Source organism: Sminthopsis crassicaudata, chromosome 1 (genome assembly GCF_048593235.1).
Source record: "Sminthopsis crassicaudata isolate SCR6 chromosome 1, ASM4859323v1, whole genome shotgun sequence".
Lineage (NCBI taxonomy): Eukaryota > Metazoa > Chordata > Mammalia > Dasyuromorphia > Dasyuridae > Sminthopsis > Sminthopsis crassicaudata.
The window spans coordinates 247,124,315-247,142,868 of record NC_133617.1 but is presented as its reverse complement, the minus strand read 5'-3'; the positions used below and the strand labels follow the sequence as shown (position 1 = coordinate 247,142,868).

At 33.9% G+C, this 18,554-nt stretch overlaps 1 protein-coding gene across 7 annotated transcripts in view; it reads right to left on the bottom strand.

The window, feature by feature from the left end:
• Positions 1–15,176, bottom strand: part of MEP1B (meprin A subunit beta) — a 42,351-nt gene extending 27,175 nt beyond the window's left edge. For 2 of the 7 annotated variants that reach the window (XM_074277316.1, XM_074277340.1), the window contains exons 1-7: positions 14,988–15,176; positions 10,749–10,767; positions 8,726–8,776; positions 8,595–8,638; positions 7,105–7,180; positions 6,295–6,412; positions 1,854–2,032 (exon numbers count right to left, since the gene is read on the bottom strand). In XM_074277316.1, the coding sequence (XP_074133417.1) occupies positions 1,854–2,032; positions 6,295–6,412; positions 7,105–7,180; positions 8,595–8,638; positions 8,726–8,776; positions 10,749–10,767; positions 14,988–15,050 (550 nt within the window). In that variant the 5' untranslated portion in view covers positions 15,051–15,176. Of the gene's footprint in view, positions 1–1,853; positions 2,033–6,294; positions 6,413–7,104; positions 7,181–8,594; positions 8,657–8,680; positions 8,777–10,748; positions 10,768–14,947 lie in introns of all 7 variants that reach the window. The other 5 variants (XM_074277330.1, XM_074277348.1, XM_074277355.1 and 2 more) reach the window with 4 other exon arrangements.
• Between the last annotated feature and the right edge of the window lie 3,378 nt (positions 15,177–18,554).

Here is an 18,554-nt window from a genome sequence, read left to right as displayed (position 1 = left end):
ACATATTACAAAGAAATATTGAAACATGATTTTAGTAACATACAAAAATACTTAAAAATTAACCACATTTGGAGAGGGATCAGGTGGTTTAAAATCTTAAATTTTCCAAAAAGTGACCTGTTAATTTCAAGTTAAAATCTGACATGCAAAAAAATATTTAATTTTTTTAATCAAATTCTAAATGTTTTTAATGAGGATTTCATCGCATTCATAATTCCTGTGACAACTACATCAAATGAGGGAAAGTTCTCTCAGAAACAAACCAGGAAGTGCTGTAAGGCACCCATCTTCAGTAGAGTTAAATACTCATCTCACTGAGCATATTTCTCATGCTTTGTCATCCAATGGGCCCCTTCCCCTGCAGCTGGGCAAGAACAAGAACATTTCTACACAATGTATCCTCATTACATTTATCTACTTAATGTTGGCATTGTATATAATAACAACATTATTATATAAAACATATTTTATACTGTGACTATGTAGCATGTTGTTATAACAGCACGTTACAGCATGTTACACAAAGCATTACATCAAAATACTATCCACATACGGCAGCATGGAATAGTAGAAAGTAATTGGTTTCTAATTCTGTCTCTGCCATTGGCTAGTGGACTATGTGACAATGAACATACTTAAACTTTCTGAGATTCAGCTTTCTCATCTCTCCGCACAGCTGCCAAAGTGGATTTTTTTAATCTCCACATAATCTAACTATCCTTACTATTTCTAATACCTCTTCTATATCAACTCTATCACTCCTTTATTTTGTTATTAAATGTCTTGTAAATTCTTTCACTGCTTTCTCTCTTCTCATTCTCATTAACTCTCTGCAGCCTGGATTCTGACTTCATTCATTAAAATGAAACTTCTCTCTCCAAAATTATGAATTATCAAATCTCTTAATTTAAAATCTAATGAATTTTTTCCCTCAATTTTCATCTTTTTTTTACTTTCTCAAAGCCTTTGACACTGTTGATTATCCTCTTCTCCTTTATATTCTTTCCCCTATGGGATTTCATGACGTTCCTTTTTCTTGATTCTTCTGCTGATCTGTCTGCTTTTTCTTAATTTCCTTTGCTGGACTATCATCTGAATTAATTACCATCAATACTGAGTGTCACTGAAAGTTTCATATTGGCCCTCTTCTCTTCTCCTTCTGTAATAACTTGCTTGGTGATCTCCTTATATGGGTTCAGTAATCACTAAATAATTCATTAAGAAGATGATTCCCATATGTATTTGTTCAGCCCCCTGAACAAATTGCCCCCTATTACCAATGGATTGGATATAAATCTATCTTTGTTTGACTTTTAAAGCTCTTCATAATCTGACCTCTTTCTGTCTTTACGATCTGATTCTTTATTCCCTCTCTTTTATTGATCCAGGATCAATGGTCTTTTTGGTGTTTCTTGAACATGACCCTCCATCTCCTGACTCAATGCTTTTTTACTTACTATCCCTTATTCCTGGAAAGTTCATTCTCCTTATCTCAGCCTACTGGCTTTCCTGGCTGCCTTCTAGACTCAGCTCAAATTTTATCTTCTATAACTGACCTTTCCTTTCGTTGCTAGTATCTTCTTTATGAGAATATCTCTTATTTATACTGTATATACTTTGAATGCAAATAGTTGTCTGCATGCTGTCTCCCCCATTAGAATGTGAGCTCCTTCAGGTCAGGGACCACCTTTTGGTCTTTCTTTGTATTGCCAGTAATTTGTATAATGCTTGTCACATAGTAAGTGTTTAGTAAAAGTTTGTTGATCCACTAATGACTGAAAGACAAAATAACCACTTGACTCTAGTCTTAACTTCTCTTAAATAAAAAAGAAAAACTAGTAAGGAAACCATACCTGGCTGAATTCTGTCCTTCATTATTATAACATAGTCATCTCGATCTGAACGGGACTGTTCATGCCAGAATCCTAGGGCATGGAGGAACTCATGTTGAACTGTTGCTATCCTGTCACAGTTGGCTCCTATTGAAAGTGTTTGTTTGCCAACACGTCTATTTCCTATTGAAGAATAGCATCTAAAAAGAATATACAAAGTGGTAAGACATTAAAAGCAAAAGTTATACATCCTCTGGAGATAATGGTAAAAAGTCATGATTCTTTAGTACAATTAAGCACTAACAATTAGCCTTCAAATAAGAATTCATATATGAATTAGCAGTATGACCAAAGACAAGCCAAAGATAACTAACTATAACTGAAAAGGTCTCTGTCTGAAGAGGGCAAGAGCAGAAAGCCCTAGAGTAATTAGAAATCTATGATGGAGACCTTGGAATTAAATGTCAGCAGTAAGTATGGATCCTCTAGCAGTTAGACTAGGTCAGGCCAGGTACCCAGATGCCAAAGTTCCTAGTACTCTGTCCTTAAATGCTAATGAAAATACAATGCTCTGAACCTCAAAGATCAAAGAGGACCTAAAATCTCTTCCCATTAGCATAGACATTAGTGTAATCACAGTACTTGGAAGTGGAAGTCAACACAAAAACTCAAAAGACACAGATTGAGATCTATAAAGGTGAACAAAGCCAACCAAAATCAAAATATGAGGAGGAGCATGATCCTAGAATAAAGTTCTAATTCAGGAACAAAAATAAAGTAATGAATGAACACAAGAAGACATAGAGCACTATAAAAGCATTATAGATCTAGGCAATTACTCCAAATTCACACTATAACAGGGATTCAAAGGGAAAAAATGTGTTTTTTATAATGACCACATGAATGCCTAGAAAAAAATGAAAACTGAGATGAAAACTCTGAAAGAATTAGAAGAATAAAAAAATAGTCTAAAAGAGAAAGTAATAAAGCATACCCATATAAACAATTCCTGAAAATTAGAATGCACCAAACAGAAATCAGTGATTCCATGTAGCAGTAAAAAATATCGGAGCAAAATCAAAATATTTTTAAAAGAGAAAAAAAATTAAGATATCTAACATAAAAAAGCTGAGGAAAATCAAATTGAAATAATTTAAGATTCATTGGTGTTCCTGAAAACTATAATAAAAAAAAAAAGACCTGGCACTTTGTTTCAAGAAATCATAAATGAAAACTCCCCAGATCATTTACTGAAAGGAAAATCATAGACTCAAGGTATAGAGGAGACAAATTTTTTGTTTTGTTTTGATTATGCTTATTTAATGTAAGGGTTAAATATTTTCTGTTTTGAATTAGTAAAGGAAAAGAAAAAAAAAGTGTCCTAGTAATAGAGGTACCAAAAAAAGAAAAAGAAAATTAGAAAAGAAAAAAAGGCATATAGAAGAAACCAGGAAGAAATTCAGAAGGAAGCACAAACAGGAAAGTTTTAAGTTTAAGTTACTAAATTTAATATATACTTTCAAAGTACATATTAAACAATATAAAATATCAATTTGTGGTTTCATATAAAGTCATTTTTGTATATATATTAAAATGTTGAATTTGAAGGATATTTGTAAAGTTCAGATTATTTTTTAATTATATTTATATTTTATATATAATTTATATATATATTATGTAATCTACATATATTTTATAAAAATATAAATAATATATATTACATATTATGTATTATATATAATAAAATATAAATAAAAATTACATTTAAAAATTTTTGAAAGAGTACAAGTTAACTGAGATTATTTTAGGAAGTTTATATTGTAGGCATATTGTAGTTGTTGCATATTATAAGCAATCAATAATAATTTGCTCGATTAAGTATAAGGCAATTTTACAAAGTATGTAAGAGTAGAACTGTCTAGATTTAAGAAAGTGTTTAATAAAATACTTTCTGGTGGCAAAATTATCTTACTAGACATGAGTGGTATAAAATGGAAATAAAAATGAAAAGAATCACATAGACTTAAAAGAATTACCAGGATATTTAAAGCTCATAACAATTTGAGTCTTTCAAAAAATGAGAAGCAAGATAGTGAGCTTGGATGCAGAATAAGCAATAGATCAAACTCACTGTTTAAAGTGGAGGGAAAGAAATGGAAACTTTTTTTTTTTCTATTTTCTATTAGGGAGGTTAATCTTCTAGATAAAAAGGACAGAAATAGGTAAAAACAAAGTTAGATTTCTAGATAAGCAAGAATATTATGTGAGATTACTTGGAGCACTGAAAAATTTTGCTGATGTGATACATCAAAAGTTAGAAATGGTCTTTGAGAGGCAGCTAGATGGTGCAGTAGATAGAGCACCAGCTCTTAAGTCAAGAAGACCTGAGTTCAAATGTGACTTCAGACACTTAACACTTCCTAGCTGTGTGACCCTGGGCAAATCACTTAACCCCAGCCTCAGAAAAAAAAAAAAATTCTAGAAATGGTTTTTGAGAAACACATAAGACAGAACAGGTAAAACTAGACTCAGTCGAACCAATGTCTTTCCTTTTTCAAAAAGATAGAGAATTAATGATTAAAACTGTAAACTAGTAAGCTGAACATGAAAATCAACAATGGATGCAGTTCTAAAATGAATTACTAAATGTATGGTCTGAAAGAACTTAGAAAAACTAAATATAATATGGACCAAAATTGGTCTATTATAAACAAGAAATGCGAGAATAACCTCATTTCCTTTAACTATTCTCTATTTTCCATCTGCAACTCTGGATTGTTTGAAAAAGGTCCATTATGATCCTGTGCAGGGTACCCCATGGTGATACAGCTTCCTACCTCTTTCCAGATCTTTTTTGAGTGTTGTCTTCTTCCAATAGATTGTAAGTTCCTCGAAGACATGGAATACCTCTTCTTTTTCTTATTTATATACCCAGAATTTAGAACAGTGCCTGGCACATAGTAGTTGTTTAATAAATGTTTGTTGAATTAAATGTTTATTGACTAGGTAACTCAGGGGAATAAAATAGACTTAGTATTCTGAATTTCAGCAAGTCATTTGACAAAGCCTCTAAAATTATGCTTGTAGAATAAGAGAAATGAGTGGACTCATTTATCTAGGCAATTCCCAAGTGAGGAAACTCTCTACACCAGTGTAAGTAGAAACAGAGGCCACTAAAACATGCATACATAGCCTTAAGAACAAACTGACTGGTAAAACCACATATTAATATTATCTACGTTTTATTATGATTTATTTTGTTACATATTACTCTATTACATTTTAATATGGTTCAGTTCTACCCCAAAGATGATTGAATACTGTGGGCTAGATCACTCAGAAGTATTTGCCCAGGATTACAAAACTTGAACCTAGGACTTTCTGGCCTCAAGTTTAGTTCTACAGCCACTATATCACTGTGATTCACGTGGACAAAATGTGGAAAGAATCCATTCAATTCAATAAACAATTATTGAATTTAATCCAAGATTTGGGGCTGATTACAGTTATGTGGTATAGAATTGGTGGAATGATAAGTTCTAAGAAGATTAATGAAATAATGTCAGATTTCATGAAAGGATAGGTTCTATCTTCATCACCTTTGCATCCTTATCACGTCTAGTCTAGTACTATAGAAGACAATAAATAGGAAAAATAGGTTATGATAAATATCAATGGCAATCAGACAAATGTATAAATAAGAGAGGAGGGAAAATTCCCTTCTTCCATTTCTAGTTGACAATTTGGGTGTTTAGGGCCTTAGGTTTTAGAGATAAATAGGAGCTTTTTTGTTTGTTTGTTCTTGTTTTTTAAACAAGATCTGTATCACCTCCTCCTTCCTGGTCTCTCTGAGCCACTTTTCCTTTCTATCTTTCCTTTCTTTTTTTTTTCTTTCTACTTTTCTTTATTTATTTATTATTTTTGAGGGGGAGGGAGGCAATAAGTTATAAGTTACTTGCCCAGTGTCACACAGCTAGTAAGTGTCTACTGATTGAGGCAGGATTTGAACTCACATCTTCCTGACTCCAGACCCAATGTGCTACCTAGCTGCCCCCCTTAGCCACTTTCCAGATATAAGCAAAACACTTTTTGTTATTTAGCTGTTTTCAGTTATGTCTGACTCTTTGTTACTCCATTTGGAGTTTTTTGGACAAAGATACTGGAGTGTTTGCCCTTTCCTTTTCCAGCTCATTTTACAGATGGGGAAACTGAGGCAAATAGGATTAAATGACTTGCCTAGGGTCACACAACTAGTAAGTGTCTGAGGCCAGATTTGAACCCAGGAAGATAAACTGGATCATGAGTCCAGTCCATTACACCACATAGCTGCCCGAGTCAAACATAGGCAATATAAAAGATTAGCACGTTGGGGTAATTGCTCTGATTTACAACATGTAAATCATGTTTTCATGGTTTCCCTTAGTTTTCAGTAAGTTCTTAAAATGTCAACTCTGTCTCTTACCCACTTCCTTTGAACACTGAAATATAGTTGTCTTCCCCTTCCCATGGCTTAAAGTCAATGCAGGTTTTTAAACGGTACCGTTCAAATGCATTCAAGATAACTCCTTTAGCATTAATTTCTAAACAAACAAAAAAAAAAAAAAGAGAGAGAGAGAGAGAGAGAGAGAGAGAAAGAGAAAAAGTTTCAATCAACTGTCAAAAGAATCCAGGATTTAAAGCTGGGTATTGCCTCCTGTGCTAAAATGTGACTCTCCAAGGCCATCAAGGATCAAAATGAAATTCCTTTGTCAGATTTCAACTTTCCTAGGCCCTAAAACTTTTGATACTTTGGATGGCTTCTTCTTCACGTTTTCTTTTCCATGGCTTCAGAGATACAATAACCTTCTAGTTCTCCTCCTACCTCTCTAACTTCTTTCTCCTTCTCTGTCTTCTTGACTTCTTCCCTACCCTAATCCCAATCCTTTAACATGGATATTCCTCAATGGTCTATCTTCAGGCTTCTACTCTTTTCTTTGGCAGATTCATTCAATCCCTTAGCTTCAATTTCTGCCTCTGTGAAGATGAATTAAAGGAATTGAGGCAAACAGAAGGTAAGTGATCTTATACATTATTATTTCTATCAGCAGTACCATCATTACTCTTTTCCCCATTTTACAATTTTGAGGTTTACCTTAACTCTTCCTACTCCTTCACCTTTCAACTCTCACTGTTTTCAATTAAAGGGAATCTCTGCACTCAATAGCTCCCATCAACCTATAACCTGGAGTTAAATGAGATGAAAAGTGAAAGAATAAGAACTCTATATACCTACCCAGACTATCTTCAAGGACATAAGGGATGATGTGAGGCCATCTATATTCATCACCAACAATGGAATTTCTGTCTCTCTAAAAAGTAAAATAAACATTGAATGCATTTGATCCAGGAAAAAAGGCAATTTAGAATTCTCCCAAACACCAAGAGAAATAAATCATCTGTTCATGTATGTATGTTTTTTTTCCAGCAATTGAGTTAAATATGAGGTCAGAAGGAAAATAATGCATTTGTAGCACTGATTTTGGGTAGGACAGTTTGGATATGAGGCATGCAAAGCTTGTCTAGCAATGAATATGGTAGAAATCCAATTATTATTGGCAGAAAAGTTTCTTGTATCCAATATAGTGAAATAATTATATGCAAGCAATATGAGTTGCACTATTTCAGAATTCATGATATTTCAGACATATTCTGGGTTAAAGTCTACCACTGCACTGTGAAAATGGAACTTACTAAATAAAGAGAGTTATATGTTTACAGTGGTTAACTAAATAAACTGTTTTCAAGCACTCTTAAAATACTGCTATGACTGTTCCTATTTGCATTAAACAAAATACCAAATACTGATTGGCCGACTATTGACTATTATTTATGCCTATTCATTTTATGGATTTGGGAGGATCTCTCAAGAAACATTTTGTTAGCTTAATTTTTATCATAGTAAAACATAAAATTCTTGAGAGTAGAGGCATTTTCATTTTTGTTTTTGTATCTCTTATTCCTAGTACAATGAGTCACATGTAGAAAAACAGTAAATGATTGTTGATTGACAGAGTATTGAAATTAATCAACTATATCCTTCCAAAGATATATTCATATTTAGACTTTTAGAAGCTAACTTGAACTGACTTTTCTTTAATTCATCTGAATTGGTAAGGTTTTATTGTGTAATTAAAGCTTTCCAGATTGACCATATGATATAAACATATCAAGCTTATACATAATTATAATGACCAAGAAGCTTGGTCCTAGAAAAGAATCGAGAAAATATACTTCTTTCTCCCTTTCTTGCACAGGTGGGGCACTGTAGATATAGAACTCACAATCACATTCAACTGATATGTTAATTTTTTCTGAATTACTTTTTCCTCCTTTTTTTTATTCTTTGTTAAAAGAAATAGTTCAATGGGCAGAGGAGGAGGAAAGGCATATATTTTAAAATTAAAGCAATGTACAAATATAAATTATCAATAAAAAAGTTTAAATCTATCAGTTGAGATCAATATAGTCAACTACATATGGCTAATGATGATGGCCTTGGAAATAAATTACAGCAAATCACAGTAAGGGAAAGATATGGCATTAATATGAATCAAATCATTTTTCCCAAAACAATTTATTTGTGAAATCTTGTACAAATGCACTACTAAATGATCCCTTTTGATTCTGTGCCATCTCCAATGGATAGAATAGCTTGAAAGAGGCAGTATTTTAGCTTGCATTGGCCAGTAGAATCATTGATATAAGCACATCAAGCTAACTCACCCCATCAAGATTGATGTCTCCCTCAAAAAGGTTCAGTCCCAAAGCTAAGTGGCAAGATAAGACTTGACATTAGCAAATGGTAGAACCCCAAACAAGTAAGTGGGATTTTCAAAGTAAAGAAGTCCACAAACCTTCATTGATGTCAAATATGTCCTTGTCCTGGCCGCCATCTAAATCTATTACTAAAAAGACCAAAAAATAATAATAATAATAAATAATAAAAACAAAACAAAACCAGAAGAGAAAAGGTTAACTTTGGTTTATGTTTTAAGGAAGAGAGGAAAGTTTTAAGTCACCTCACCACAAAACTGTAGCTCATCCTACTAGGGTCACATCACGTACTCTGTTTTCCTATTTTCTTTGAACACTGACTGACTTTAGAAATAAATCAATACAGTTGATAACAAATGGGTCCCTTTGGGCAAGATGGAAGCCAGATTTGGAAGAGATTCCATTGATACAGACAGGCAGCATTGAATTGGAACCAAGTTGGAACCAAGAGCTGCAGGCTGATTCAGTCAGCCTTGACTTGTCCATATGTGAACACTTCAGTACAGACTGGAGCTTTTAGTAAATGGCACACACCAAAGCTTTCAGGATAAGCCTGACTTGCCTTCTAAATTCCTAGGGGAGAAAAAAAGCTCAATTTTCTGATGACTCTATATGAGTACAGCTGAATAGGAAGGGAATGGAATATTTGGTCCATCTTATTTGACAGAGCCCATTTTTCCATGTGTGTGTGTGTGTGTGTGTGTGTGTGTGTGTGTGTGCGCGCGCATAGGGATGAGGGGATGAGGTTTGAATAATATAACAGTCCATCAAACTCATACTATTTAGAAGAGACAAGAAAATGTACTAGCATGATATACAAGACTTGCCAATGATTTTAAGGGATAGCATAATATAGTAGATGAAATACCGGGTTTGGAGTCAGACAGTCCTATATTTAAATCTAACCTCAGACACTCCTTGTGTGACTATAAAGAAATTTTTTACCCTAAGCCTCAGTTTCCTCATCTGTAAAATAGGGATAATAATAGCATTTACCTAGCAAGTAGGGCAAGTAGGTGGCATAGTGGATAGGATGGTAGAACTGGAGTTAGGAAGGATCAATTTCCTGAGTTCAAATCTGGCCTCAGACACTTACTACCTGTGTAGGTCATTTAAGTCTCTTTGCCTCCGTTCCTTATCTGTAAAATGAACTACAGAAGGAAATGGCAAACCACACCAGTATCTTTGCCAAGAAAAGCCTTAATGAGATCATTGGTTGAATATAGTTGAAGTTGAATATGACTAAAACAATTGAACAACAGCAACAAAACAAGTAGGTCTAACATTAGCACCTAATTTATAGGTAGCTATTAGATAGACATGATATCACTAAATTAGATAATTTTAAGTTTTTAACACAGTGTCTGATACATAATAAACACTATATAATCCCTTTCTCTTCCTCCTACCTTACAAGACTGTTGTAAGGATCAGATGAGATTCTCTGCAAACCTTAAAATGCTATGAAAGAGCAATTCATTGTTGTTGTTGTTATTATTATTATTGTTGTTATGGCTACAACTCAATATTTTGATCCAAGCACTATTCAACCACAATCATGTGGTTATTTATTATTTATTTACTGCTGAAGTCCTGGTACATAGAATGGGATCATTCAGCTTTGGGGGATAATACTTAAATATTCATGAAGGATGATAATGGTTATACTGCAAGGAATATTTTCTTTTTCATCTAACATAAATAAGACTAGAACTCCCTCAACTTAACTCATACTTTGTGTTTTATCAAAAGTTTTAATAGTAGTAATAGTATAATAATAATAATAATATTTATGTAGAACATTAGTATTGCAAAGTGCTTTACATATTTTATCTCAATTGAGCCTCATTGCAACTCTGGGAGGTAAGTGCAAATATTCTCATTTTATGGATGAGTAAACTGAAATTAAAAAAAAAAAAAAAAAAAAGTTGACTTGCCCAGGGTCACAGAAGTAGCAAGTATGTAATTCAGGATTTGAACTCAAACTTTCCTGCATTCAAATCTAACACTCTACCAATTGGACCATCTAGCAGCCATATTCATACATGAATTTACAGATCATTGGAAGTAGTGAAGAAAAATAGAAATCAATAAATGACTCACCAATGTTTTCTGAGACTGGCTGGGGAACAAAAAGGAAAAGAGAACATATTATAATGATATACAAGATTTATCAGTGTTTCTCTTGGTCTGCTCTGTATAGTAATAAAAACATGTATTTGTTATCTCACTAGTATTGATTCTTTGCCCTTTGATAACTAACCTTCATGAAATTTGAAAATCTAAACAGTTTTCACTTGAATGATTAATTGTCTTAACCATGAGGACACATTAATGCACCATTACTAGAACTATATCTTGATCCAGCCATTCAGGAAAATAATTTGAAATAATGCAAAGATCATGAAAATATCCATACCCTTTGACCCAGAGATCTTACTGTAAGATATATAACCAAAGTAGATGTATGAAAAAAGAAAGGCTCCCACATATATTTATCAAAATATTTATAGCAGCACTTTTTGTTCAACAATATCAATAACAATATATTGTAAAATGGTTAACCAAGTCATGGTACAGAAATGTAATAGAATATTATTATGCCCTTAAAATTGTGAATATGACTGCAGAGATATATAGGAAAATTTCTATAAACTGAGATAAAGTAAAGTAAGCAGAACCAAGAAAACAATATTCATAATGGTTGTAATAATGTCAATATAAAATCATAAGAGCAAAAGTATTTGAAACAGTATTGCAAAATTACAATGAATCGACTTCAAAAAAGAAATAAAAGAAGGCACTTTCCCTCTTTCTTTGCAGAGATAGGGGATTATGAGTGTGGAAAATTTCATATAACATAATTTTTTGATGTGCTATTTGGTGTTGCTAAACTGTTCTTTCTTCTTTTCTTTATTCTTTGTTATAGGAAATTTCTCTCATGATGGGGAAGAGGCAAGATAAATAAAAAAAGAGTTGATGATAAAATATATTTTGTTATAAATATTTTATTTTTAAAATATAATATAATTCATACATATAATAAAATATATAAATATATAAAATGTATATATTTAGATATAATTTAATTCATATAGTATAATTTATTTTAAAATATTTTGTTTTGATTTGGACAGTAAAGAAATCAAAATTAACTTTGTAATTTAAAAAGAATTCCATGGGGTAAGGATGCGTGAACAAGAAAAAGGTGAAATCTACCATTTTCCTTTGCTTTTGGACATCATTTGAAGTTCAGTTTGAGGCATACATTTTAGGAAGAACACTGACAGCATAGAGAGATTCTAGAGGACAGTAACCAGAATAGTAAAAGGCTTAAAGATGATTATATTCAAGGATTAATTGAAAGAAATGGAAAAGATTATTCTGAGGGATATATGAGTGTAAATGAAAGAAAACTTGATTGAAAAACATGAAGGATTACAATATAGAATTCAAAGTAGATTTGGTCTGCTTGGCCCAAGAAGCAGACATAAGAGCATGAGGGGGAAAGAAGCATCTTTCAGTTAAGTGTAAGGAAAAACTTGCAAAATCAAGAGTCCAAAAGCAAAATAAACTACTTGAAGAAGTGGAAAATTTATACTAGGAGGTCTTTTTTTAATTGGTTCATGTAAGGTTAAATAATTCAACAGGTTCATTCTCTAAGCTGAAATATAGTGAAAGAACACCAAATGTAAAGTCAGAAAATTTGCTACTCTTTCTACCACCAGTGAGATCTTAAAAGATAAGTCATTTTTCCTTCTCTGACACTCAGTTTTTTCATCTATGAAATTGGAATAATAATACCAGAAATCTCCACAAGATCCTTAAAGGGTTCAAACAAAATAAGATATGTACAAGAATTTTGTAATCATCTAGACAGACTCATACATAACAAAGAAGCTGATTCTTCTTTGAAAAAATATCATATACATAAAAATAATGAACACTTCAAAACACACTATTCAGCATTTTTTGGAGTCATTTTTCCTCAGGTCTTTTGTTTCTTTAGACAAAGAACCCAATTTTTAAAAATCAATTGCTATGCTTCAGAACAAAATAAAATTTCTGAAAACAGGTTCAAAATGCCAAATGAAGGTCAAATATTTCATAACAGACAAAAATCGCATGAACTGAGATGTTTTTAGCATTTTTTCATCCATCAATCAAGTTTTTTGAAGACAACAGCCATGTTGGTGAGTGGACTACTTTTCTAGGGCAAATGTTCATGATGCCAGGTTATGGATCAGAGAAATACAGTCAGGGAGGAGGGGATCTTATTTTAATCATTTGTTGAACTTCCTATTTTCCTACTTGTAAACATGCATCCCCTGAACTCTCTGAGAGAAGAAACTATTCAGCTTTTGTTTGTCTCCAATGGCTAATGCAGTGTATAATATACAGTAGAAGTTTAATAAGTATTTGTTGAATTGCACTGGCTTTATAAATAGAACTTTTCAGGGTGTGGGACAACAATGATAGCTCTTTTATCCCTGTCTGGTTTATGTTATTTATTTATCTATCTATTTTTCACTCCTTCACACTACCTTATTTTTCAAACTTAACTTTTTTTTACTTTCTTTCAGCTTCAAATTTATTCCCTCTCCTTCCCCTGAGTACAATATCATTCAAAGGACATTTTCTTGCTGGTGCCTTGTGGCTCACTCTCCAGGTGGTCCAAGACAGCAAAAAGAACAGTGACTTCACCTGACTGCTCTGCTGGATAAAAGAAAAAATCTTTAAAATAACAGAAGTGAGGGGGCAGCTAGGTGGCGCAGTGGATAGAGAACCAGCTTTGAATTCAGGAGGACCCAAGTTCAAATGTGGACTCAGACACTTAACACTTCCTAGCTGTGTGACCCTGGGCAAGTCACTTAACCCCAGCCTCAGGAAAAAAAATAATAATAATAATAATAAAATAAAATAACAGAAGTGGCAGCAGTTGGACTAGTCTTGAGGAAAACAAAATCACTGTTATCACAGGCATTTGTGATACAAGTAGTCTGAATCCATTGGTAAAGGAAAAACAAGGAATATCTGAATGGAACCAAGAATAACAGTTATTGATATTTCTCATTCAATTTCAGGTATCAAGATTTCTGGATGACATACCCAGAAACTTACCCCAAAATTTTAGGTAGCCTAAGCCTGAAAACAGCTACAAACCAAAACCAAATCCATCTTCTCTTAGTGTGTTTGAGTATTTTTTAGAGTACTGTGTCACAATTTACTTGACCATAGATCAATCCAAATCAGTTGTTGAGATGTCCCAAAATAGCAAATTGCTTATGTCTCAGTCCATTTCTTTAGTTCATGTGACCATGATATGAATGATATGAAATACAGAAATATTGTCAACTTATGCCTTTTTTGAGCAAAAAAAAGAGTTGGCAGTTTCGGTTAATGCTATAAAAAGTTTATCCATTGCATGTCAACAAACTTGACATGTCTTGCTTGTTAATATATGTGTATATAAAAGCACAGAAATACACATGTGCTATACATGTTGAATAGTGGGTTTTAAGGCATTCTTTTCTTTTAAACATAATTTTTAAAAGAAAGGATAATTTCTTAGGTGTATTATACTTTACCTTTATACAAGCAAAAAAACACTGAAATGCTTGCTAATCCATTCTATTTTTTAAATGGCTATGATATTTCAATTCCTGCTTATGATCATAAAAAGATTTACTCTTCTCAATGCTAAAGTGACAGGTTTTAGACTGTGAATTTTACTTGCTAATTTGGCTGCTATTTTAAATGTGTAACTACAGATTTCTCTCCAAGCTTTTGAAATAGAATTTAATGCTTTAGCTTTGTCTGTTCATATATAGCTGATACAAAGTGCTTCTCTACTGCACAGTGTTGGGCTAAAGTTAATTTGGGAGTTGAGTTTATTACTCAAGTAATGTTGAAAAGAAGGAAGAGGAGGAGGGGAGCAAGAAAACAGAGAAAAGGAGGAGGAATAGAAAGAGAGGGAAAGGGAGGAGGAAGAGGAGAATAATCTGTGTCATCAGTCAATACCAGAATTTGAACTAAAACAAATTTCCCTTTTTTTCTATATTAACAAAAGCTAGTTTTGAATCAGTGCAGCAAAATAACAAAGCCAACCCACCATACTAAAGTCCCTGTGCTTTAGTTCCCTGCAATCAGCCAATTTATCCCAAATTTTCCCTACTTGCCCTGGAAAAGCACTCATTTCATTAATTCTGCCTGATTAACATGAAAGAAAACCAGTGATTAAACAAGTTTAATAGTACCACTGCTCCACCTGCCCACCAGTATGTTTGCTAGCTTTTTTTTACTTTCCATATATCTTGCAGTATATGTTTTTGGATTACTTACCAGACTGGAGACCACAAAAAGAACTTCACCCAGCAGAAGCCAAGACAAACACCATGAATTCATGTTGTGTTCTCAGATGAGTGCTGCAAACTATGCAATTCCAAATGGATTTTAGTTATAAAGAGATAAGCATCATAAATCAGAGCCTTTGACCTCTGGGAGACATCGTATAGATTAAAGTCCATAGAACTTAGGGCTGTTCTGAAGTTGCACAGTATATCCCAGCTGTTTTCAAGAGACAAGTACCTGGGTGGTGTCAGCCTAGGAAGTTTAATATCTAATCTTTATTTCCTAGTGAATGGTAACCAATCATCTATAATTTTAAAAGTCAGTAATTAATTTTAAACTATATGCCTACTCTTTGATTCAACAAGACATTATCATAAAATATTGGCCATTAGAATGTCCAATAAAAACTTTCTGACTGTCTTGTTGATGATCACCTTGATGATATTACAGAGAAGGTGAACCCTAGTCTTGAGGAAGACAAAATCACTGCCATCCCAAGCATTAATGATACAAGTAGGGGCAGCGAGATGGTGTAGCGGATAGAGCACCAGCCTTGAATTCAGGAGGACCCAATTCAAATCTGATCTCAGACACTTAACACTTCCTAGCTGTGTGACCCTGGGCAGGTCACTTAACCCCAAATGCCTCAGGAAAAAAAAAAAAAAAGATACAAGTAGTCTGAATCCACTGGGAAGGGGGAAACAAGGACTTTCTTGCATCTTTGTATAGAAGCTATACAGGTCCATTAGGGACGAATTACTTCTTTGGGGGTATTATGGAGTGCAACCACATATGTTGATTTTTTAGACTTCCTTTTGCACTGGGCTTATAAAAAGGGGATCAGTTGAAGAGTTGGCGTTTCTTTTCCCTTTTTAGAGATATCCAAGGGGAGAGAGAAATGATACTAGAGACATAAGAAGACATAAAATTAGAGTGGAAGTCAGTTCAAATGTCTCATTTTATAAGTTGAATAATTAGTCCAAAGTCATACTTTATAGCAATGTAACAGGTTTGGTGATCAACCCCAAGTTCATTGATTCCAGATTCTGAAAGGGAATTTTGATCTAAAGAAATGAATAGTTATGGAGGAAGAGGAGAAGAATGAGATAGAGAATAAAAGTAAGGGATGGTTGGGTGATTAGAAAATTCAGCTATTGCCCCTGAGCTAATCTTGTGCCACTTGTAACTATGAGAATTTTCAGAAATAAAACATACTATAATTTGCTATTCCACATTCTTAAGTTCTAGAGCCTCCTTTGTGCTAATGGATCAAATAATTAATGAATTTTATCATTCATAAGTAATGAACATAATTCAAAATATCAAAGCTGCATGGTACTATACACAGAATAGGCACTTATGTAGGGGGTTGATCAGAAAACTCCATGATCAATTTGATGGTATTATAAGCAGGAGGACTTTTCTTTGAGACTTTGATCTGACATCCCTGTAGTGATTGCACGGATTGATTCAGGAAGAATTGCCTGGCATGAACTGTGAGCCAGAGCCATTTTTTATGTTGGACCTATAAAAAGTGGGATAAAATGTTGTTAGCCTTTCTTTCTCTTTTAGGGAACATCCCAGGAGAAATGGGATTAAACCTGAGAGTAGATTTGGTCCAAAGAGGACTATGGATCCCACTTTTCCACCTGCTTCTTCAATTTCAGAAATAGCAGCAGGTGGGAACAATGGTAGAATGAATGTTCCCATACATTGGATGCCTGGTGTTTGCACCCAGCCATGGAGAGAGAGCAACTAGGATCTATTACAGTTACACATATGCTCAACCATATGTCCCAGGATAGGGAAACCAAGCGGCCAAAAGAGTGGAGTACCTAAACTCCAGTTTCTCAGATAAAGGAGAAGGGAATTCCTTGGTAATATCAACTTCTAAATTTGGGATCCATCCTCCTGTTTAGAAGAAGAGCATCTGGACAAGACCAACCTCTCAGAGAGAAGAGAAGCCTTCCTTCCAGAGAGGGAAGCAGGAGCTCCTGGACAGCACTAGCCCTCTAATCTACAAAGCTAGAGTCACCCCATGGCAACATAAAAATTAAATTACTGTTTAACACTGCCAGTGCCTCTATCCTAGTTAGATCCAGGAACTGGTCTTCCTTTTCCCCCAATTGATATCATCTTTTGGATCAAAAGAGTGCCATTTCTAGAGCTAGAAAAAATAGGGTGAAAATTAGAAAGAAATTAGAGATAAATTAGTGTCCTCTAAGGAGTCAAAATAATGTTGGGTGGCATTTATATATTGCTTTATGATTTACAAAACTCTTTACATACATTAACTCATTTGATACAACAATCCTGTAAGGTAGATATAGTTATTATTTCTATTTTATAGTTAAGGAAACCAAGGCACAAAGGTCGTAAGTGATCTGTTAAAGATCACATAGCCAGTAAATGTCTGAGGCAAGAGTCAAACTCAAGACTTATTGAGCCTGGGTCTCCCACTCTATCCATTGTGATACCCAGCTGCTTCTATGTCAGCATGTAGGCATCTCCCCACAAACCAAGAATCCACTGCCCATCTAGAGCTTTCCAAAGAGGGAAAAAGTCTGACTGCAGCTGGCCCTTCTCTCCCTTTTCATAAGCTCTGGCTCACAAAACTTCGTCTCTCCCTTTTTATAATAAGCTTGAACTCACACACCAAAAAACCTCATGCCAGCCAATTCACGACAAATACATGCACACAGCCTCCATAGGGATAATCAATCAAAATCCCAAACAGAGCCCACCTCCTTGTAACCTCATCAAGTTGAACTGGGAACTCCCAGCTCAACCCATTCTATGAGCACCTACTGAGTGTGTATTACCGTGCAAGCTTGATATTTCCAATTATGCTCATTACTTACTTACTGAGTTATAAAATTCAATAATTCACAATGAGTCTCCAGAGCTTGAAAATATGGGGTAGCAAATGGTAGCATATTTCATTCCTGAGCATTCCCATTGCATTGTTGCAGAGACAAAGACATTAATACAGGACAACTGGTGAGTTTTCTAAATATCTCACAATTCTTTACCTCATCTTTTTCCTCTTTGCCTATTTCTACCATCCTTTAACTCAGGAGTTCTAACTCTTTTGGCAGTCTGGTAAAGCCCCTGGAATCCTATTGAGAATAATATTTTTTAATGAATGAAATAAGATAGATAAGATTGCAGAGGAAACCCATTCTCTTGAAATAATTATTATTTAAAAAAAAAAAAAAAGTTAGCAGATCCCCTAGGTCAAGAATCTCTACTTTAACTCATTTACAATCAACTTCTATCTTAATTTTACTGACCCCACTTTCTGAGTTGAAGAAATCTAATTATATCTTTGACCAGGAAAAATGATGAAATATCAGGGAAAGTACAAAGAAGACATTTCTAAGATACTCTGAGTCACTAAAAAGAACTAATGACAAATAAATACAAACTCTGAAAATTTTAAATCTCATATACTATGCAGCATCCTGCAATACCCTGGAGTGGGTGTAGGCCAAAAATCCATTCTTAAGCAAATTTGAAAATAAAAACATTACTGAAAGACGTAAGATGGTCGCTAGC